Here is a 24,847-nt window from a genome sequence, read left to right as displayed (position 1 = left end):
TATTTGTGGGGGGGAAAAAAAAGGAAATACATTTTATTTATTTCACACGACTGCACAATTGTTAAAGTAACGCCGTGGTGTATCACAAAAATGGCCTGGTCATACAGGGGGGTAAATCTTTCGGAGGTCAAGTGGTTAATAAAACTTGATCATTGTAAGAATCTAAGAATTGGTAAGCTGCAATATGATAAAGGTTTGCTTTTGGATTTAATAATGCTTTAAGGTTTGCTTGAAAACCATATGAAAGGAACCTAAGGCTCCACCTGCTGGTTGGAAATCGTGAATATCACATATTTATTTTGTAATATTTCATTTTTACACTTTACTTGCCTACTGGCCACTTTTTACTCCTATCCTGCCTAGGCCAATTTTCAGCTTTTAGCACTGTCACACTTTGAATGACAATTGCGCGGTTGTGCAACGCTGCAACCAAACAAAATTCTTAAAATTTATTTGAGACAGATAGAGCTTTTTTTGGTTGTAATTTATCACCACAGTTTTTTTTATTTTTTGCTAAAAAAATAAAAATAAAGAACGGAAATTTTGAAAAAAAAAAAAAAAAAACGTAGTTATAAAATTTTGTAAATAAGTAATTTTTATTTTTCACTGATGTTTCTGCACTGATACTGAGGAAACGGCACTAATATGCGGCACTGATGGGTGGCACTTATGGGCAGCACTGAATGCCAGCACTGTTGGGGCTGCACCGTTGATCAGTGCCCTATCTCTGCAGATCTTCCCTGTTAGCAAATACCGCTAATAGTCTCTCCTCTCACGCTGTCGGTGTCAGGAGAGGAATGCCGATAACCGGCATTTCCTTGTTTACATGTGATCAGCTGTGATTGGATACAGCTGATTACATGGGTTAAGAGCCTCGTCATCAGCTCTTTACCGAGATCGGTGATGCGCCATGTCTCAGGGACAGAGCCCACCACCGATTGCCTGGGTGTGCAAGTACTGCGAGAGTGGGAGCCCAGAATGAGAGAGCCACTTTGCGCCCGTCATTTTATTATACAGTGGGCGGGAGGTGGTCAAGAAAAAAATGAAAATAATTTAAACCATTTGGAAAATAAAATATATACAAACACTGGACATTCCCTTTAAAGCTAAACAGTTGCAATACAAAAAGAATTTATTGACAAATATTTGATCACAAAATTCTGGGCCAAGGAACTTCTAATTCATATGTTCATAGCAACAAAACAGTAATAAACCCCGCCAAACAAAGCAGATGTATTACTCTTAGGTTAAAATAATTTAACTACATGGACAATTAGTTAAACAAATCATGCATAGTCAGTTGATATCCACAAGATTATCGGGGAAAAAAGTAATCACATGCTGTAAAATTCCTTCACACCCAAAAATGAGGAATCACAAAGAGATATGTGCAAATTTATACAAACATCATCATAAATAACAATCAAATCATGTTTCTTTTATTTCTATAAAAAAACATTTGGCAGCCTATACATTTGTTTCCCCCCAGTGCCACTGCACATATTATTCTGCAAATTTAAATATACATGTTAAAAAAAATACAACTTTGTCTTACAACAGTACTGGCAAATTCTCGTAGGAGTGCTCCAATATATAAATAGTGCATAAACCCAACATTTGGGCCGCTTTAAAAAAAATCAGCAATTACAATTGTACAGTACACATATGCACAGACATACATACACACACACACACACTTTACAGGTTATTCACATAGCTGAAAAAAAGCATCTTTTATGTGAAAATAGGGTCCCTACATGTCTACCCATGTGGCTTCAGAAAATATTTATACTTCATATACAGAATGTATAATTCCCTACATACAACTTCACCTCACCAATATACACAGCTTTTTATTCTCCTTATTAATGACATTCTCTAGTCAATCCAGCATTAGCGATTGCTAGATGATATGAAAAGCAGCTTACGTTTTCTCTTCTGTAACAGTTGGGAAGCAAATTTCTGCGAACAAAAGTCACAAATCATAGGAACATCCAGATAGCTGCTGCTCACTGCAGAAAACCTCTGCACAATACTTCACCCTATTGTAATCTTCGGTGGCTGCTGTGCTTTACTGCAGAAGAAAAGCCTTGAATTTTCTCTGCCACAGCTTGCAGTCACAAGCAAGGAAGGCCATGAAGCTACACTTCACTTTATACCTGCTCTTTCGTAGGATAAACAAGGAGAGGTCCTCCCTTAGATCATAAGGGCTTATCAATAACTGTAACCCCTAGAGAGAAAGAGGAGAGAGAAAACACATTAGACCAATAAAAAAAGGCTCATTTACCAATTTATTAGAGATATTAAAGGCAAAAAACAAAAACAAACATGTTATACTTACCTGCTCTGTGCAACGGTTTAGCACAGAGCAACCCGGACCCTACTCATCTGGCATCCCCTTCTGGCCCCTCCCTCCTGTTGAATGCCCCCAGAGCAAACAGCTTGCAATGGGAGCACTCAAACAGGCTTGCTCCCGAGCCGCTGCTCTGTATGTCCATATAGACACAGTCACAGCTCGGCTCCGCAACCTCTCTCTCTTTATTGGCTCACTGGCTGTGATTGACAGCAGTGGGAACCAATGGCTCCCATTGCTGTCTCAGCCAATGAGCCCCCAAAGAGTCGATGCTCTTGTGCACATCGCTAGATCGAGAGGGAGCTCAGGTAGAAGTATTAGGGGGGCTGCTGCACACAGGTTTTTTACCTTCATGCAAAAGACCTTTTGCCGTTAGACCCACTTTAAGGCCTCATGTAAATAGTTGTCTCAAGGTAATGTTATCTATACCAGCCACTCAGCTTTTTACTAAATTACCCATGGATATCACCTTATTAGTCAAACAAGCTTACGTTCTGGGGCCGTTCAGGTTCTCTTCCTCAAGGCAACATAGTGGCTGCCTTGAGGCAGGGACCTTACGCAGTCTCGAAAACGGTGGCTTATCTGACTAATGCGAAATCACACTAATAAATGAGTGTATATTTGTGTCTGCAATGGGGTACTAGTGAAAACAAATATTCTGAACAAAGTTGGCAGATAGTATGCTGGCTTATTGTATAATAATAGAGTGCCAACAGCCATAAAGATATCCAGAGTGCACTTGCCCGCAGTCAAACCAAACACAACAATTAAAGACTACCAAGTGGATGCTCTTGGCAATCAAAAAATGCAACGTGAGCACTGCACTCTACCTGATTACAATAGACTTATAAGCCTGTGTGTCCCATTTTGATATAAAACATACAACTATATATTGTATGAGGTAATGAGGAGTCACAATTGTTAAGAAAAAAAATTGAAAACCATCATGATACATACATTATGCTAATGTATTTTTGGAAATATTCAAAATGAACAGCTGCTGATAAACAAGACATGAATTTAGCATGAAGCCACATGGACTATTTTTGTTTTTGAATGATACTGACCTAGTTATAAGATGTTTTGATCTGTGTAAGTTGCTAATTAAATGTGCCCCCAGACAACAGTAACAAAAACCGTGCTTATAACTTGAATTTCAGCTCCACAGTAATGTATAACAGTTGCATTATTAAAAGAGGTCTTAAAAATATAACAAACTAAAAAATAAGGACATTCAGAATTACAAATGGCAAACTTTATTTTGCGGTTTTATCTGCACTGTGAATGGAAAGTATACAGCAAAACGTGCTGAAATTTGTGTACTTATTTTTACTAATAGGCATTTACCGAGAAGCAAGGTTAAAAATGACACAATTTGAAGGCTTAGAAAAAAATAAATAATCAGCATTCTTCCAAAATGGTATTAGTAAAGCCCACCAGCCAGTGGCAAAGGGGTCATATTATCTACCAAATGACACCCAAACTGCAGCTTGCCTTTGTTTTTTACGTACTATCATATTAACACAAGGCTTTGTCAGTAGTCTAAAGTCCTACCTGCTGGCTGAAAAATGCAAATATGAAATAATCATATACATTATTTCATAATAAATACTTGACTAAATGGAAAAGCAAACGACTTTGCTAGAATACTATAAAGTTGAATAAATGGAAATGAAAAATACTTTGATAGAATACTATACATTTTCTCAAAGAAGAGAAATTATGAAACTGACCAAATATTGAATATCATCTAAACTCAAGAACAAAAATTGAATATATTGAAGTGTTCCAGCCCTTAGATGTCGTGACTGAATTCGTTTTTTTTCTTCTTTTGGGCCTTTATTCCCACCTGGTGATCCTGACAGTAACACTTTTACTTTTTACTGTATGGTATCTATGAAAGAGCAGTGAGGTCTCCCTAGAAGAGAACATGTGCCAGGACTGTGATTCAGATGTGGACTGGGCTGATAACACTGCAAAGTGTACAGAACAGCACTGGATTTCTGGCACATCACCTGGTTTGTTTGTTTTTTTGCACTCATCAAAAAGATAGATCAAAATAGTTTCAATGGTATACGTAACAGACCAAAAGAAAGCAAATCAGAGACATTCATTTTTAGGGTTTACATGCACTTAGAAATTTTCAGAGAAGTTTGACTATACACTCAATGTAAATACGTATATATGAAATGCTATTATATAACACTACATTTTACCTGCATAACTTCTCCCTGTGCTCATACATGAAGGCAAAAGTATCCACTTGTCGGCTGCTGCGTTATAGTACTCTACAGATGCCAAATTACAGGATCCATCATCACCTCCAACAACATACAACATGCCGTCCACAGCACAAACACCTAAGTGATTAAAAAAAAAAAAAAAAAGGAAAAAACCACAAGGAACATTAAAACATGAACACAAAGCTAAAAGAAGAAAAAAACGTAACATTTTCTTTGTTGCCAGTTTGCATTGGATCAATTTGATATGCAGGCTACTGTATTTAAGCTAAAGACGATCTCCAGCCAAAATTTGTTTTGTACATTTGGGGAGAGAAAAAATTGGTTAGCTTTTTATTGCCATCTGTGTGCATGTTGAGAGATTTTCCCTCTCCTTACTGCTGTATCCAGGAGGTAGGGTTAATTTCCCCATTGGGAACAGAAGTGAAACCTAACAGTGGATCTATCCCCTCCATGCACAATCCAAAAATGTAAAATAAATAAATAAAATAGAAAGAAGTCTATTTTAATTTAAGCAGTTAAACTGAGCTCAATAGTCAGTGCCCCTCTGAGGTGTACACCGGTACTTGCTGCAATAGAAAGCATCGGAGTAGACTCCTCTCCCTATGCCCAGTGCAGGTGTACCCCTGGGGAGAATTAATCATACTCTAAAATAGCCAGGTAACAAAATGCTGGTAATAAAAAATTCCCTAGACAAGTATTTAAATGTGTATAAGCCCACCCCCAAAAAGTGATGAATGCTTGTGTTGGAAGCCAAGGGTCCTTGGCGTGTCCAACTGTGACACAAGTTTTTTTTTTAATTCAGTCAATCCTAACTTGGTGTGTGCAGTGGTAGAGACTTTAGAATGGGAGTCCCTTTGGCAAACAGGGATTCATACTAATGGGTATTGATAGTGCAATACATCTATAAATACAGAGCAAGCACTTCAACATGGAGGCACTCAAAAAGTTCTGACTCCTATCTTTGTATACTCTATTATATCCAACAGGCTTCTGGATAGTGGTAAATGTCATGAATTCCCCCTGTAGCCAATATGATGATCAGCATTGAGAAAGGTTAATGGCTGGAATAGAACTTGTGGCTCAAGAATCAAGGAGCATCTATAAGCTAATATTTTGATAATATCCATTTTCCCATTGGGTCCAGATGCTAGGCTGAAGTTCTCAGCCAAATGTGTACAAAAGATCTGGTAATGTATGATGTTACAGTAGCCACCACGCTAAAGCTAGATATAGACGGAGCGTTTTTCTTTCCAGCAACCATGGGTTACAGTAAAGAAAATCATTTGATTCCAACATCAACACTGTCAGTATTGATGAGATAATCCCTCCCGTTGGTCCATTGTGTTCTCCCTGTGAGGGAGCACGGGGAGCTGTCCTGGAGAACATAGTGATTGCTGCTAGCGACTATAATAGTTGCTAACAATAATCGCCTATAAAATCAACATTGTTGATTGATCAATTAACTTGGGTACAATCAGCCTGCCCAAACATGGTTTGAATCTCAGCTGATCCCTGCTTAATAGGCTGAGATTTGAACCGTCTATGACTGGCTTAAATTGTTGTGCACAACTCTGCATTGTGCTTTCTAGTGTACATAGTTTTCAATAGATTAAAAATATATTATCTTATCTATACTGAACAAAAGTCAGCTATTCAAGGCTAAACTGTGTTTTCGCAGGCTGGGGCTTTTTACACAGATCAAACTGGATATGCTGCAACTCCTGAAAAAGAGAAATACCTTGTCAGCTTAGACATGTGATGTGCACTTGAACTTAGTGGTCCTTACTGTAATGGCAATAGATTTCCTTTAATTATTTTTAATATATGTGGTGGAATTACATGATCCACCATACTGGTGACATGCATCTTTAATATCTGCAGTTATAAAAATGCTATAAAAATACAGTTCATCCGGAAAGTATTTATAGCACTTCGCATTCTCCACATTTTGCTATAGCCTTATTCCAAAATGGATTAAATTCATTATTTTCCTCAAAATTCTACAAACAATACCCCAGAACGACAGCATGAAAGAATATTTGAAATCTTTGTAAATGTATTAAAAAAATAAAAAATAAATAAAATCACATGTACCCATGTATTCACAATCTTTGCGATGACAAGCAAAATTGAGCTCAGGTGCATCCTGTTTCCACTGATCATCTTTTTTTTTTAATCAAAAAGGTTTTTATTAGATACATAGGTATACAACAATTTCCAGTGCACAGTTACAGATAAACAGCTTTCACTTGTTAATGTACATACAGGCATGACATCACCCAATTCCCTCCGTCAGCTCCCATTCCGCTCAGGGTTACCACATTCTGCCTGTCCTGTCCGACCAAAGCAATCCAGTTTATAGACCCTGTAGTAGTCTGGACATTACGAGCTCATTTGGGCTCAGCCCTGGTGTGTCCAACCATCGTGACCATAGGCGCTCCCACTGATCATCTTTGAAATGTTGCTACAACTTGGAGTCCATCTGTGGTAAATTCAGTTGATTTGGAAAGGCACACACCTGTCTATATAAGGTCCCACAGTTAACAGTGTATTTCAGAGCACAAACCAAGCCATGAAGTCCAAGAAATTGTCTATAGACCTCTGAGACAGGATTGTATCAAGGCACAGATCTGGGGAAAAGTACAGAAAGATTTCTGCAGCATTGAAGGTCCCAAAGAGCACAGTAGCCTTCATCATCCATAAAGTGGCCGCCCAGCCAAACTGAGTGATGGGGGAGGGGCCTTAGTCAGGGATGTGACCAAGAACCCAATGGTCACTTTGACAGAGCACCAGCATTTCTCTATGGAGAGAAGAGAACCTTCCAGAAGAAAAAACCTCTCTGCAGCAATCCACCAATCAGACTTGTATGGTAGAATGGTCAGACGGAAGCCACTCCTCAGTAAAAGGCACGACAGCCCGCCTGGAGTTTGCCAAAAGGCACCTAAGGACACTCAGGCCATGAGAAACAAAATTCTCTGGTCTGACGAAACACAGATTGAACTCTTTGGCCTGAATGGCAAGTGTCATGTCTGGAGGAAACCAGGCACAGCTCATCACCTGCCCAATACCATCCCTACAGTGAACCCTGGCAGTAGCAGCATTATGCTGTGGGTATGCTTTTCAGCGGCAGGAACTGGCAGACTAGTCAGGATTGAGGGAAAGATGAATATTGCAATGTACAGAGACATCCTTGATGAAAACCTGCTCCAGACCTCAGACTGGGACAAAGGTTGATCTTCCAACAGGACAATAAACCTAAGCACACAACCAAGATAACAAAGGAGTGGCTACGGGACAACTCTGTGAATGCCCTGAGTGGCCTAGCCAGAGCCCAGACTTGTATCCGATTGAACATCTCTGGAGAGATCTGAAAATGGCTATGCACCGACACTACCTATCCAACCCGAGGGCGCTTGAGAGGTCCTGCAAAGAAGAATAGGAGAAACCAGAGCCGCGTCAAGGGGGGGACAGCCGATACAATTGTAAGGGGCCTAGGCGTCTGGAGGGGCCCAACCAAGCCAGAAGTGGATGAAAGGGAGCCGTGTTGTGCACTATAGAAACAATCCCAGTAGCCTCTGCTGCTCTGTGTCATTGAGCTCAGACATCAAGCTCTTTACTGCCACCTCTGGCTACTATGTGCACATACCCCTCGTGTAAGCTGCCTGTATGGTGATTGGAAGTTGGCTGTAACTCTTGTGTGTTGGGCTAATTGGGCCCAATTAGCCATTTTCTCTCCCCGGTGTCATGTGACTTGTTAGTGTTACAAGGTCTCAGGGGTGAATGGAGAGAGCAGGTGTGTTAAATTTGGTGTTATCGCTCTCACTCTCTCATACTGGTCACTGGAAGTTCATTATGGCACCTAATGGCAAAGAACTCTGAGGATCTGCAAAAAAGAATTGTTGCTCTACATAAAGATGGCCTAGGCCAGGGGTGCTCAACCTGTGGCTTTCCAGCTGTTGTGGAACTACAAGTCCCATGAGGCATAGCAAGACTCCGACAGCCACAAGCATGACACCCAGAGGCAGAGGCATGATGGGACTTGTAGTTTTGCAACAGCTGGGGAGCCACAGGTTGAGCACCCCTGGCCTAGGCTATAAGAAGATTGGCAGGACCCTAAAGATTGAGCTGCAGCACAGTGGCAAGACCATACAGCAGTTTAAAAGGACAGGTTCCAAGCAGAACAGGCCTCGACATTGTCGACCAAAGAAGTTGAGTGCACGTGCTCAGCGTCATATCCAGAGATTATCTTCAGGAAATAGACGTATGAGTGCTGTCAGCATTGCTGCAGAGGTTGAAGGGGTGGGGGTTCAGCCTGTCACTGCCCAGACCATACACCGCATCAAATTGGTCTGCATGGCTGTCATCCCAGAAGGAAGCCTCTTCTAAAGATGATGCACAAGAAAGTCCGCAAACAGTTTGCTGAAGACAAGCAGACTAAGGACATGGATTACTGGAACCATGTCCTGTGGTCTGATGAGACCAAGATAAACGTATTTGGTTCAGATGTTGTCAAGCGTGTGTGGCCACAACCAGGTGAGGAGTACAAAGACATGTGTCTTGCCTACAGCCAAGCATGGTGGTGGGAGGTCTGGGGCTGAATGAGTGCTGCCGGCACTGGGGAGCTACAATGCATTGAGGGAACCATAAATGCCAACATGTAATGTGACATACTGAAGCATAGCATGATCCACTACCCTCAGAAACTGGGCTGCAGGGCAGTATTCCAACATGATACCGACCCAAAACACACCTCCAAGACGACCACTGCCTCACTAAAGAAGCTGAGGGTAAAGGTGATGGACTGGCCAAGCATGTCTCCAGACCTAAACCCTATTAAGCATCTGTGGGGCATCCTCACATGGAAGGTGGAGGAGCGCAAGGTCTCTAACATCCACCAGCTCTGTGATGTAGTCATGAAGGAGTGGACGAGGACTCCAGTGGCAACCTGTGAAGATCTGGTGAACTCCATGCGCAAAAGGGTTAAGGCAGTGCTGAAAAACATTGGTGGCCACTAGGGATGAGCTGAACACCCCCTTGTTTGGTTCGCATTCAGAACATGCGAACAGGAAAAAATTTGTTTGAACACGCAAACACAGTTAAAGTCTATGGGACACGAACATGAATAATCAAAAGTGCCAATTTTAAATGCTTTTATGCATGGTATTGTCATAAAAAGTGTTTGGGGACCTGGGTCCTGCCCCAGGGAACATGTATCAATGCAAAAAAAAAGTTTTAAAAACGGCTGTTTTTTTCAGGAACAGTGATTTTAATAATGTTTAAAGTGAAATAATGAAAGTTTAATATTTCTTAAATTTCTTACCTGGGGGGTGTGTATAGTATGCCTGTAAAGGGGCGCATGTTTCCCGTGTTTAGAACAGTTTGACAGCAAAACGGCATTTCGAAAGGAAAAAAAGTCATTTAAAACTACTCGCGGCTATAATGAATTGTCGGTCCTACAATACACACAAAAGTTCATTGATTTTTTAAAAAAATGGCGTGGGGTCCCCCCAAAAAGCCATACCGGACCCTTATCCAAGCACGCCAACCTGGCAGGCCACAGGAAAAGAGGGGGGGGGGAAACGAAATGGTAGGGGTACATTTGTTGGGGGGTGGGATCTGGGGGTCCCCTTGTTAAAAGGGGCTTCCAGATTCTGATAAGCCAACACGCCTGCAGACCCCCACAACCGCCGGGCAAGGGTTGTGGGGATGAAGCCATTTTACCCATCAACATGGGGACAAGGTGCTTTGGGGGGGGGGGGGGCGCTACCGCAAAGCACCCTCCCAATGTTGAGGGCATGTGGCCTGGGAAATGTTGAGGGCATCTGGTCTTTTCCTGCGGCCTGCCAGGTTGCGTGCTCGGATAAGGGTCTGGTATGGATTTTTGGGCGGACCCCACACCATTTTTTTTTTAAATTTTGGTGGAGGGTTCCCCGTAAAATCTGGTATGGATTTTGAGGGGGACCCCCACACCATTTTTTGAACATTTTGGAGAGGGGTTCCCCTTTACATCCATACCAGACCTGAAGGGCCTGGGGTTCCCCTTAATATCTATACCAGACCTGCCAGGTCCCTGAAGGGCCGGATATGGAATGAGGGGGGACCCCCACGCATTTAAAAAAAAAAAAATTTGGTTCATGCCATTTTTATCAATTAACTTTTCTGTGTATTGCCGGACCGACAATTCTTTATAGCCGCGAGTAGTTTTAAATGACCTTTTTTCCTTTAGAAATGTCATTTTGCTGTCAGACTTTTCTAAACATGGGAAACATGCGCCACTTTACAAGCATACTATAGACACCCCCCAGGTATGATATTTAAAGGAATATTACACTTTTATTGTTTCACTTTAAGCATAAAATCAATGCTCCCGAAAAAACTGACGTTTTTAAAACTTTTTTTGCATTGATACGCACTTTTTATGACAATACCATGCATATAAGCCTTTAAAATTAGCACTTTTGGATTTCTCCCATAGGCCTTTTAAAGGGTTAAGGCTTTCGAATTTGCCACAAACACCCAAAATTGGTCGCTGTTCGGCGAACAGCCAATGTTCGAGTTCAACTCATGTTCGACTCGAACATAAAGCCCATCCCTAGTGGCCACACAAAATATTGACACTTTGGACTCAATTTGGACATTTTCACTTAGGGGTGTACTTCCTTTCGTTGCCAGTGGTTTAGATATGAATGGCTGTGTGTTGAGTTATTTTGAGGGGACAGCAAATTTACACTGCTATACAAGCTGTACACTCTCTGCTATACATTGTAGCAAAGTGTCATTTCTTCAGTGTTGTCACATGAAAAGATATAATAAAATATTTACAAAAATGTGAGGGGTGTACTCATTTTGTGAGATACTATATATAGAACACAAGATAGTCTAGAGAAGAATTAGGGACAGAGTGATACCTCCATAATGAGAAATTTCTTGAGATATGGAAGGTGACCTGCACTGATAACGGTGTAGCAGTGATGCGGCTGATATTAAAAACACTGACAAATTTCTGAAACAAAAACGAAACACTCAAAAATTAGGTTGAAAAGACAATATAATTTGAAAGTTACGAAACAATAAAAATGTAGGCGAGAACTAAGAGATCGGGAAAGAGGTGAAATATCTGTGGCAATAGGAGTAGATCAAGGAGGAGAAATTTTAGATCTACATCAGGTTCTAAAGAAGGGAGGTCACACAGTGATACCGATGAAGAGCCTGCCCCTAGAACTGTCAGATCGGGGGGGGGGGGGGGGGGGGGATAGAAAGAAATCTAGACAACCACTCCCAACTAATCAACAATACCGCCAACAGAAAACAATCCAACAAACAGATGGACAAAGAACGGGCTACTGGGGGGGGGGGGGGGGGTCACAAGAACAAGGAGCCACAGAAACCAGAGGGTCAAATATAAAGATCATCAATCTATTTAATTTCCCCCTCATCCCTCATAGGACGTTGCCAGGATATAGGGGCACGCATCGCGGTGATCGTTGTAGTGTGTCAGTCTGACACACCGCAACAACGATCTTGGTAAAGAGTCTCTGACAGACTCTTTACACTGTGATCGGCTGTGATTGGACACAGCTGATCACGGGGTAAACAGGAAGAGCCGTTGATCGGCTGCTCCTCTGACAGAGGGGTCTGTGCTGACTCCCCCCCCCCCCCCCCCCCGAGGAAGCCCACACGAGACCACCAGGGACGCCACTAGGACCACCAGGGATGCCAATCAGTGCCTACAATGAGCATTACTGATTGGCAGGCATTGTTTGCCACTGATTGGCATCCAAACCATCAATTAGTGCCCATCCGTGCCACCTTTCAGTGCCACATATTAGTGCCCATCAGTGTCGCCTTATCAGTGCAGCCCCATCAGTAAAGGAGAAAACTTACTTATTTACAAAGTTTTGTAAAAGAAACCAAAAAATAAATAAAACATTTCAGACTTTAATTTTTTTTAGCAGAAAATAAAAATCCCACAGGTGATCAAATACCACCAAAAGAAAGCTCTATTTGTGGGATCAAAATAATAAAAATTTAGTTTTTATTGTGGGAGTTTCAGAGACTTGGTTCAACAGCTCTCATGATTGGCTGGCAACCATTCAAGGGTATACCCTTTATCGCAGGGATAGAGAGGGTAAAAAAGGGGGAGGGGTATGCCTTTATATCAAGAATAAAGAACAAGTGAATGTGAGAGATGACATCACTAAGGGAGCTAGGGAGGAGGTGGAATCTTTATGGCTAGAATTCTAAATGGATGAAGCTTAGGGGAAAACATTACTGGGAGTATGCTATAGGCCCCCTAATTTGAGAGAGGAGGGGGAGATGGATCTCCTATCACAAATTGGATTAGCAGCAAGGATGGGAAGTGTTATCATAATGGAGGATTTTAATTATTCAGACAGACTGGGCAGAGGGAACCACGTATTCGTCTAAGGCTCGCCATTTCCTAAATGTCTTGCAGGACAATTTCATGGTTCATATGGTAGATGCACCAACTAGAAATAAAGCATTTCTAGATCTACTGATTACCAACCATACAGACCTGATCACGGATTTGGAAATACAGGACAATTTAGAAAACAGCAATTACAGGTCAATTGGCTTCAGTATACATCACACAAATAGGAAACATAAGGGAAAAACAAAGACACTGAATTTCAAAAGAGCCAACTTCCCTAAACTACGAACCTTGCTAGAAGGCATGAATTGGGATAAAATCTTAGGAACAAAGAACAAGGAGAGATGGGTTTGCTTTAAGAGCATATTAAATAAGGGCATTAGCCAATGCATCCCATTGGGTAATATATTTAAAAGAGCGAACAAAAGTCCTGGATGGCTTAACTCTAATTTAAAAATGCATATAAAAAGCAAAGGAGAAGGCCTTCAAAAAATACAAGAGATCATCATCAGCATTCAGACTTTAGAAAGAATGCAACAAGAAATGTAAGGGTGCAATTGGGACAGCTAAGATAGAACACGAAAGACACACAGTGGAGGGGAGCAAAAAAGAAATTCTTTAAGTACCGTATTTATCGATGTATAACAAGTGCCGGGGTATAACACGTGTCGGCGTATAACACGCACCCCAAGTTTAGGAGGGAAATTTAAGGAAAAAAACTTTTAGGAGGGAAGTTTAAGGAAAAGAAACTTACATTTTAAACCCCCATCAATGCAGCCTTGCCCAGCGTGTCCACCTGTGCCGCCGGCAGTGCACGCATGCACTGGTTGGGGCCTTCGTGAGTCCGATCGCTGGGTCCCGCGGACTCTATTGCCGCAGTGATACCCGCGTTCGTCTCACGAGGAGGAAGAAAGAGGAGATGCTAATGTAAACAAGCATTTTGCCGTTCTGCCTAGTGACAGTGTCACTGATCTCTGCTCCCTGTGCTCCCCCCACAGTTAGAAACACTCCCCAGGGCTCACTTAACCCCTACACTGCCACCTGTGGTTAACTCCTTCACTGCCAGTGTCATTTACACAGGAATCAGTGCATTTGTATAGCACTGATTGCTGTATAAATGACACTGGTCTAAAAAAAAGTGTCAAAAGTGTCCGATGTGTCCGCCATAATGTCGAAGTCACAATAAAAAAAAAATAAATAAAAAAAAAAAAAAAAAAAAAAAAAAATCGATGATCGCCGCCATTACTAGTAAAAAAAATGTTTTTTTTATAAAAATGCCATACAATTATCCCCTTTTTTGTAAACGCTATAACTTTTGCGCAAACCAATCAATAATCGCTTATTGCGATTTATTTTACCAAAAATATGAAGAAGAATACGTATCGGCCTAAACTGAGGAAAAATGTATTAGAGCAAAGGGGTATAGGGATATTTATTATAGCAAAATGTAAAAAATTATACGTTTTTTTCAAAATGGTTGCTTTTTTTGTTTATAGCAAAAAAATAAAAACCGCAGGGGTGATCAACTACCACCAAAAGAAAGCTCTATTGGGGGGGAAAGACATCAATTTTGTTTGGGAGTCACGTTGCACGACCGCGCAATTGTCAGTTAAATCGACGCAGTGCCGAATTGCAAAAAGTGCTCTGGCCTTTGGCCTGCAAAATGGTCCAGGGCTTAAGTGGTTAAGGGGAAAAAGGTGCGTGCTATATGATGATAAATACGGTATATAAACAGTAAAAAAGGAGGACATACCATATTGGCCCCATAAAGAATAAGGAAGGACATCTGGTTACAAAGGATGGGGAGATGACGAAGGTACGGAATTTATTCTTCTCCTCAGTCTTCATAAGGGAATTGGGGGGCTTCACTAAACACGACTGCAGTGTTTATTGTTGTGACACATCACAGGAGGCACCTCCATGATTAACAGAGGACATAATTAAAATTAGACTTGGGAAACTTAACATTAATAAAACAGGGGAACCAGGTTACTTCGGGAACAAGTAATTGCCAGATCATTGTTCCTAATTTTTACTGACAGTCTACTGACTGGAATGGTACCAGGTGACTGGAGAAAAGCCAATGTAGCACCAATATTTTAAAAGAGCCCAAAATACACCCCTGGGAATTACAGACCGGTTAGCCCAACATCACTAGTATGCAAGCTGTTGCAGGGAACGATAAGGGACTATATACAAGATTTTAGAAACAAGAACGGTATCATTAGCAGTAATCAGCATGGATTCATGACTAATCGTTCTTGCCAAACCAATCTATTAACCTTCTATGAGGAGGGAAGTTGCCATATTGATAAAGGAAGGCCCGTAGATGTGGTGTATCTGGATTTTGCAAAAGCATTTGCCACAGTTCTCCATCAACATTTACTGTACAAAATAAAGTCCGTTGGCATGTACCATAGGGTGAGTACATGGATTGAAATCTAGCTACAAGGGCGATTTCAGAGGGTGGTGATAAATGGGGAGTACTCTGAGTGGTCAGTGGTGGGTAGTGGGATCCCCCTGGGTTCTATGCTGGGACCAATCCTATTTATTTTGTTCATAAATGACCTGGAGGATGGAGTAAACACACAGTTAAATCTCTATTTGCGGACGATACCAAGCTAAGCAGGACAATAACTTCTCCGTAGGATGTGGAAACCTTGCAAAAAGACCTGAACAAATTAATGGGGTGGGCAACTACATGGCAAATGAGGTAGTTTAATGTACAAAAATCGAAAAATGCATTTGGGTGGTAAAAATATGAATGCAATCTAAACACTGGGGGAGAACCTCTGGGGGAATCTAGGATGGAAAAGGACCAGGGGGTCCTAGTAGAGGATAAGCTCATCAATGGCAAGCTGCTGATAACAAAGCAAACAGAATATTGGCATGCATTAAAAAGGGGATCAATTCCAAACATAAATTGATAATTCTTCTGTTCTACAAGACTCTGGTCCGGCCGCATCTAGAGTATGCTGTCCAATTCTGGACGCCAGTCCTCAGGAAGGATGTACTGGAAATGGAGCGAGTACAAAGAAGTGCAACAAAGCTAATAAAGGGTCTGGAGGATATTCGTAAAAGGTTGCGAGGACTGGACTTGTTCTCTCTGGAAAGGAGATGCTTGGGAGGGGATATGATTTCAATTTATAAATACCGTACTGGTGACCCCACAATAGGGATAAAACTTTTTTGCAGAAGGGAGTTTAACAAGACACGTGGCCATTCATTAAAATTTGAAGAAAAGAGGTTTAACCTTAAACTACGTAGAGAGTTATTTACTGTAAGAGCAGCAAGGGTGTGGAATTCCCTTCCACAGGTGGTGGTCTCAGCAGGGAGCATTGATAGTTTCAAAAAAACTATTAGATAAGAACCTGAATAACCACAACATACAGGGATATACAATGTAATACTGACATATAATCACACATATAAGTTGGACTTGATGGACTTGTGTCTTTTCAACCGTACCTACTATGTAACTATGTAATGAGAGGACAGGATAACATCTCTCAGGAGGAACGCTGTGCTATAAGATAGCTGAAAGAGACAAAACACTTAGTTATCAAACAAAGTGATACGGGAGGAAATGTCATCCTGATAGACGAGAAAATGTACGAGAAGGTGGTTAAATGACTGTTAGGTGACAGCAGGACCTATGACAAGATAGACATGGATCCTTTCCCTGAACTAGTGATAGAACTGAACACAACTAAAAATGGCTAAAAATGGAGGCCTCTGTAAATGGGAATTTGATTACCTTAGTGTTAAAGAATTTAACATACTCACATTCTATATAATACCCAAGGTGCATAAATCACTAATAAAAAATAAATAAAAAAAACCCAGGGAGACAGATGGTGTCCAAGGTAAAAGGGCCATTGGAAAAGAGGAAAGTATCTATATTCACTCTTGAAGAAAATGGTGATGAGCTTTAAATTGTATGTTAAGAATACCAGAGACATCCTAGTCAGTATTTCAAACCTCTAGAAGAAGTATAGTTGGTTGGAGTGGATGTGGAGTCCTTTTGCACCTAGATCCCTAATGATTGGGGAATTAGAGCTGTAGATATGTTTCTTAAAAAACATTATCTGACAAGTGGGCCCCAGAATTAATTTATCGATTTACTGTCTTTTGCCTTAGAAAACAATTTTTTTCTAATTCCCCTCTTGGTGCTTTAAACAGAAAGAAGGGGCCTCTTTGGGAACCCCATGGGCCCGGGCAAACGCATGCCTACACCTGGGGCTCTGGGAGGAGGAGACAGTATACACTATCGATGTACCTGGGCCATATACATATGTGGCTAAGGTACATCGATGACATGCTGGTAATTTTGAAAGGAGATGGAGACCCTATATAAGTTTATTAGCGACTTAAACAATAATGACCGCAATTTTAGACTCATCTACGTCTTCGATAAAAAACACATTTCCATTGAGGGCAACTCCCTGTCAACATGCATGTTTCGAAAAGAGAAAGCAGTCAATGCGCTACTGAGAGCAGATAGCCACCATCCTAAGTCGCTAAAATATGGTATTCCGAATTCCTTCGTATCAAGAGGAATTGTACCAACCCAGCTGACTTTAGACAGGAAAGTAATGATCTTTACAGGCGCTTCTGTGAAAAAGCCTATTCGCACAGACAACTCAAGAGAGCTAAATAAAAAGCAGCCTGGATAGAAAAGACCTCCATAAAAAGAAAAATCAGACGGTGAAACTGACCCAGGTCCGGTGAGAGAGATAACCCAATTTGGGACTCAATGGGACACAGTAAGGGATATTCTCAACAAACAATGGGGAATTCTACCCAAAGATGGTAGCTAGAAGAGCTAAGAATTGGGCATACCCTAATTAGATCAGAGTTTTCCAAGACACAGGGGTGGGAACCTCCTGGTTGTCAGAATACCCAAGTAGTAAGGGAATGTTCCCATGTGGACATTGCCAGGTATGACCCCATGTGAATAGAAATGATACACTTAACGATGCATTGGATGAATGAAGTTTCCAAATAAAGGACCTTATAAACTGTGCCACAACCAAAGTCATCTATATGTTGACTTGTCCCTATAATAAGGTTTATATAGGGTAAACTAAATGCCAGCTTAGGATAAGCATGTATTTGTGAAATCAGTGAGAAAAACCCAGACAAACCTCTAGCAAGGCACTTTGCCCAATTCCATAAAGGCAGCCTGGAAGGCATGCGGGTTAAGGGCATCTATATACACTGGAACTGTCACCAAGGAGAGGCGATTTCAAGCTGATACTATTACAGAAAGAAAAGTGGTGGATATACAGATTGAAGTCACTTATGCCAATAGGCCTTAACACTGAAATAAATTTCCAGTTTTGTTTAGAAAAATAACCACAATCTCACCACCCATTCTCCATCAGTAGCTTTTCAGCAGTTCCCAACCTCAGGGGGTCCGCACATATAAGTAGTGTTCTCCCTACCCGCCAAAATGCATATACATGGCATGTGTAAACATTATATACATTAGTCTCTTTGCTAGATTATGAATATCTATTCATATAATCTCTGGTAGTGTGACCAATATCTGATGTATATTGTATTCTGTCTGGTTTATGTGTGTGGTCCTTTTGCCCCCTCCACTATAATTGTTCTGACCACCTGTCTGCAAAGAGATCAATAGCAGATGTTGGTTGGACAAGGCCCCTCTAATGAATCTAGTTTATATACAATTATATGAACAGAATATCAAAACTCCCTCAATATATTTCTTGAGCTGATATAAGATCTTAATCATCCCCAAAGCTTTCATATCCTAAATGTGGAATGAAAATAAAACCTGAATGTCATAATCAAAACTGCTAATACTTCCTTTAACATGATCACAGTATGACATAACACAGTAGGCTCTGTTAGAAATGTTTATTGTGTGACTATTAGAAAAACAATATTCCTGAGACTGATTTTTAAAACTTACTTCTGAGGACATTGTTGTATTAACTTGTATTGTTTTGTCTTAACTAACTCCATAGTAAGTAGGATTATGCTTTACTATATATGGTAGCATAAGATTGTACAGGAAACCCTGATAGCCAAAATAAAGTACCATCGGGTACCAGCTACGCTATGTTTCCTCAGCCAATAGAAGCGTAGAGGTGGTATTATTGTAGGTATGAGGAGGGGGGAAGACACATTCTTCAGTGGGACTCTTACTGTAACTTCTGCTTTGTAAGCATGTCTCCCTTTTGTGGGCCACATCAGGAGTTTGACTGATCACAAGAGAAGATTCCCAACAGCTCCTTTAAAATAATTGAATAGGGGTGGCTCTATCTGAGTTAAAGATACTTTGAAAGGGAGCCCTCGGCTATGCACCCGATGTCCAGATGAAGCTAAGCAAATGCACACGAAACGCGTTGATGTCATCACCGATCTGACATAACTTTATCCCCTACAGTGTTGGAGAGCACACAAGGGGATTTTGCGGCTTTGGAGGGGGATAATGAACGTCACCTTGGCTGCTGGTCTGTCTAGACCACATGTGAAGTACCGGGATCTATAGGAGGGAAGTAACAACACCAATCCCCACACCCAGTCCCTCAAACACCTATACCATTTCCCTTGCCTCTCCCTTTGAGGTTGATCGGCAGCACTTCCATTTATTAATGACCGATTTAAGCACATGTTGTATACAGCAGCCGCGGCCCTAGAGACCCTTTGATCTATGGATATAACTTTCTAAAGAGCAATATAGTGTTACACACTGGTTTTTGATCTCCATCATAGAGTACATTTGATAATATGGAGGTGTCCCCTGTAAATTGACTTGGCGTCCAACTGTTTGTTGTTTTTGTATTTTTTTTTCTAGGTTTTGTGCTTGTGTGCCATTGATACAGCTAGCGTGCATATTTTGCCTGTCTAAGCAGATTTTATGTTTCCCCACTTGGTGGCTGTAAGCAGCACCATGATTTTAGATGGCACTATTTTTGATTAATAAAATTAATGTTTTGATACAGTGGTCCACACTCTGTCACATTACAGCCTTTCTACTTGGGGAAGAATTTTTATTTTTTTTATTTACTCGGCTTATCTTTCACGTTTTACAAAAAAAATGGGGTATATATTTTTGTTTTTAACTCATTAAAATATGTTTTCCAAAAAAATGCATTTGAAAAACTGTTGCGCAAATACTGTGTTATATAAAAAAATTGCAATAATCATTTTTCCCAGGGTTTCTTATAAAAAAAACAAATAAAAAAAATGTATAACGTTTGGGAGTTTGGTTCCAAGTAATTTTCTAGCAGAAAATACAGATTTACAATTGTAAACAAAACATGCCAGAAAAAGCCTGGTCTTCAAGTGGTTAAATCAAATAATCATTTCCAAATTCATGGAAACCCTATCCGTACATACCTGCATTCCTCCTGCACATGTTCATGTCAGCAACCTGCTTCCACTCATTTGTAGATGGGTCAAAAACTTCAACACTCTTCCTCACTAAGGGACCATCATGGCCTCCCACTGCATACAGCAAACCATTCAATACTCCCACACCTACAAAACAGATAGTCATATCAGAGTTGAAAAAACTAGACCTTCATGTATAAAACAAACAAATATTAATCAGTAGAACTTTTAGATGAAAACCACATCATAGATCTTCATATGGTTAGCCAGAATAATTATCACTCTGTCTTTCTCATATAGACTAGAATATCAAAAGTATTGGGACACCTGCCTTTACATGAACTTTAAAGTCATCCCAGTCTTAGTCCGTAGGGGTTCAACAATGGATTGGCCCACCCTTTCCAGCAATAACAGCTTCAACTCTTCTGGGAAGATGGTCCACAAGGTTTAGGCGTGTGTATATGTTTGACCATTCTTCCAGAAGCTCATTTGTGAGGTCAGGCACTGATGTTGAACAAGAAAGCCTGGTTTGCAGTCTGCTCCAATTCATCCCAAAGGTGTTCGATCGGGTTGAGCTCCGCACTCAGTGCAGGCCAGTCAAGTTACTCCACCCCAAACTCGCTCATCTATGTCTTTATGGACCTTGCTTTGTGCACTGCTCCAAATCATTTGTTGGAGGGGAGATTATGGTGCGGGGTGGTTTTTCAGGGGTTGGGGCCTGGCCCCTTAGTTTCAGTGAAGAGAACTCTTAAAGCGTCAGCATACCAAGACATTTTGGACAATTTCATGCTCCCAACTTTGTGGAAACAGTTTGGGGATGGCCTCTTCCTGTTCCAACATGACTGCGCACCCGTGCATCAACAAACAAGACGGGGGGGGGGGGGGGGGGCGGCAGCTCCCCCCGCCAGAACACTCTGGTTGGTGCTCTAAGCCATTGGCCATACTCGCGGGCCGAATGTCGGCCAATTTTGATTGAACCGGCCGATGTCACCCGGCATTCGGCCCATGTGTACTAGGCTTATGCAATTCATTTGTTGAAACCAACTAATAGTAAATACGGGGATATTAGAAGTTACTTTGGCAAGGCAAAAATCTCTCACCTAAGGCTTAGGGCTTTTCATAGGAGCATGGACATAACGGGTCTTTTGTAACCACCGATGTTAAACTCTATTTTCCACATAACTGCCTAAACTAAAACCACTAAAATATTATAGGCATGCGTTAAACATAAGATTTGTAACAACCATAAAAATATAACAATATAAAAGACACCAATTGCCTACTGATGGCTAATTATATTGCACAATTGTATGCAAAACTCAAAGTATTTAGAATACTGTGGGCTGCATGGCAGGGATCTATAAGAATTATTAGTGTGCTGTTTTGTTGACACTAAATAAATGAATACTGTAGGCAGGTATTAAGCCATAGGCTGTATAATTTTACTCTATTTTTATTTGCAGTACCTGCACCACTCCTTCGTGTGCCCATTTCTGATATGTAAGTCCATTCATTGGTACTGGGGTTATAACATTCAACCGTGCTAAGACACTGTCGTGATGCTCCATCATAACCACCAACTGCATAAAGCATACCTAGAAATGGGAAAAGAACATATCACATAAGCATTGAAGTTAAACAAATACATAGGTTTTAGCTTTCAAGCCATATATAATACCGTGCAAAACCAATATTTTAAATGACACATTACAAATGAATTACAATTATTAATTGAAATTGATATAATTAAATGTATTTGTCAATGTTCAGTCTATTTTAAAGTGATACTGTATTTTCATTTTGGTTGGATAGGAAATCAGTTGGTAATCCCAACTGAAGTCTATAAGATACAGACAGCAAGACTTGTGCATATTAAGGTGCCCAGAGACACTAGACCGTGATACACCATACATTCCTGAACCATCATTTTTATTATTGATTCTTGTAGAAAAATATAAGCTTGTATTGGGTGTACACTGCTCAGCATAAATGAGTACATCCCCTTTAAAATGTAAGATTTTAATCAATATCTCAATGAACACAAGTACAATTTTCAAAATGTTGACAAAACTGAGTTTTATAGAACATTTGTTTAGCTCATATAAAATGTAAGGTTAATAATATAACTTAGATTACAAAATCTTCAGTCCTACTCAAATTAGTTGATGCAAAAATGAACACACTTCAGAACAAAAACGACTTCATCTAGTATTTTCTATGACCTCCATGATTTTTAAGGACAGCGCCAACTGTTCTAGTCATGGAATGAACTAGTTGGCAACATATTGCAACATCTTTTTCCATTCTTCAAGAACAACCTTTTTTAGAGCCTGGATGAAGCTCGCCTCTTCAGAATTCCCCATAGGTGTTCTCTGATTGGGTTCAGACCAGGAGACATACTTGAGCACTGAATCACTTTCACCCTGTTCTTCTGAAATGCAACAGTGGCCTTAGATAGGAGTTTTGGATCATTGTCATGGTGTAAAAGTGCACGACGACCAAGGGCACGGAGTGATGGTAGCATCTTCTCTGTCAATATAGAGCAGTGCATTTGTGAGTTCATGATACTGTCAATGAAATGCAGCTCCCCGATACCAGCAGACCTCATGCAGCCCCACAGAAGGACACCACCATGTTTCACTGTAGGTACCATGCATTTTTCTTTGTACTCCTCACCTTTGCGACGCCAGTTTTGAAGCCATCAGCTCCAAAAACATCTTGGTATCATCACTCTAGAGTACAGAGTTCCAGGAGTTGTCTTGTTTTCAGAATGGGCCCTGGTAAATTCTAGTCTGGCTTTTTGTGCATTCCTTTGTGTACAACACCCGTGCATGCCATTTCTCTACAGTGTACGCCGTATTGTGTCGTGGGAAACAATCACCCCAGTTTGGCTTTCTACTCCTTTAGCCAACTGCAGTCAACTTCCATGGATGGCCTGGATGTCTCTGAGATGGTTCGTATCAATTTTTCTACAGTATTCTGACTGATAAGACCCATTTCACGCTGGGGCGGCGGGTCTTTTAGCAGTAAAGCACAGCTAGTTTTAGTGGCGCTTTACCACTGTTCAGGTGGAGATTTTCACACGCTAGCAGGGGCAGTGTAGAAGTGGTGTATACACCGCCGCAAATGCATCACCCCAGTGTGAAAGCACTCGGGCAGTTTACTTTACAGGTGCTATTTTTGAGCTAAAATGTCTGAAAACTGCCTCAGTGTGAAAGGGGTCTAATGCTTTGCTGATCTTCTTGTAGTCTTCACCTTTCTTGTGTAAAGAAATAATTTTCTTTCTCAGGCCTTGTGATATTTCTCTTCTATGTGATATCATTGCTGACGGCATTAAATGGGACAGGTTTTCTTTGTTAAGTAATGCCCTTTTATAATCAACTGTTTGCTGGATACCTGTTTATTGAATAATTACACTCACCTGTAGTTTAATTCTTGTTAATTAGTATTTTGTTGTCTTAATTTTGTGTCTGTAGAGAGACTGAGCAGAGCAAAGCATATTCATGTGTTAGAATGGCCCAAAGTCCAGACCTAAAACCAACTGAGAATCTGTGGCATGACTTGAAAATTGCTGTTCACAGACACAATCCATCTTATCTGACAAAGCTTGAGCTATTTTGCAAAGAAGCATGGGCAAAAATTTCACACTCTAGATGTGCTAAGTTGGTGGAGACATTCCCCAAAAGACTTGCAGCTGTAATTGCAGCGAAAGGCGGTTCTACAAAGTATTGACTCAGAGGGGGCTGAACACAAATGCACGCCACACTTTTCACATATTTGTAAAAATTTTGAATACCATTTATCATTTTCCTTCCACTTCACAATTATGTGCCACTTTGTGTTGGTCTATCACATAAGATCCCAATAAAATACATTTATGTTTTTGGTTGTAAGATAACAAAACAAGGAAAATTTCAAGGGGTATGAATACTTTTTCAAGGCACTGTACACAGGAACATGCAGTCATTGTAAGAATCAACCATTCCAGCTGTTCAACATTGGTGTGATATCAGCCTTAGTTATACATTTATATCACTTGATTATTAGCCTTTGCATTTACACCATAGCACAAGTTTTTAAACTATTGCACCGTAGCTTACCACCAACAACACCAACTCCAACACTGCTTCTTCTAGTGTTCATTGGTGCAACATGAAACCACTCATTGGCTTTGAAATTATATGCTTCCACAGTTGCCAGTCCTACAAAAAGAGACATATGCAATTTTACCAAGAGCTGGAGCTGTAATATCTAGAACTAAATAAAATCACTGTTTAAAGATTAACATGTTGCTTTATCTTTTCTGGCTTGCAGCTTTCAAGCACCAATGTTAAGATCCATTTATGTGTGTGAAAACAAAATTTAAAGCAAAAGCAATGTACATGTAGGACAGAAGACTTGCATTAGCTCTTGGGAAAATTTGCTACTAGGTGGCAGTACTCCCCCCCCCCCCCATCAGCTGCTTGAACAGTAGGGAGCAAGAGGTTGAAT

At 40.7% G+C, this 24,847-nt stretch overlaps 1 protein-coding gene across 2 annotated transcripts in view; it reads right to left on the bottom strand.

The window, feature by feature from the left end:
* Positions 1-1,114: 1,114 nt before the first annotated feature.
* The window catches only part of KLHL2 (kelch like family member 2), a 200,445-nt gene continuing 176,712 nt past the window's right edge, over positions 1,115-24,847 (bottom strand). For both annotated transcript variants that reach the window (XM_077477161.1, XM_077477162.1), the window contains 5 exons: positions 24,457-24,558; positions 21,823-21,951; positions 20,363-20,503; positions 4,570-4,713; positions 1,115-2,230 (listed from right to left, as the gene is read on the bottom strand). In XM_077477161.1, the coding sequence (XP_077333287.1) occupies positions 2,202-2,230; positions 4,570-4,713; positions 20,363-20,503; positions 21,823-21,951; positions 24,457-24,558 (545 nt within the window). In that variant the 3' untranslated portion in view covers positions 1,115-2,201. The remainder of the gene's footprint in view (positions 2,231-4,569; positions 4,714-20,362; positions 20,504-21,822; positions 21,952-24,456; positions 24,559-24,847) is intronic.

The sequence above is a fragment of the Lithobates pipiens genome, unplaced genomic scaffold (genome assembly GCF_037356315.1).
Source record: "Lithobates pipiens isolate NorthernLeopardFrog02 unplaced genomic scaffold, aLitPip1_a1.2 Scaffold_13, whole genome shotgun sequence".
NCBI classification, from domain to species: Eukaryota; Metazoa; Chordata; class Amphibia; order Anura; family Ranidae; genus Lithobates; species Lithobates pipiens.
The sequence above is the reverse complement of the archived record's forward strand: the minus strand, read 5'-3'. Positions and strand labels throughout refer to the sequence as shown.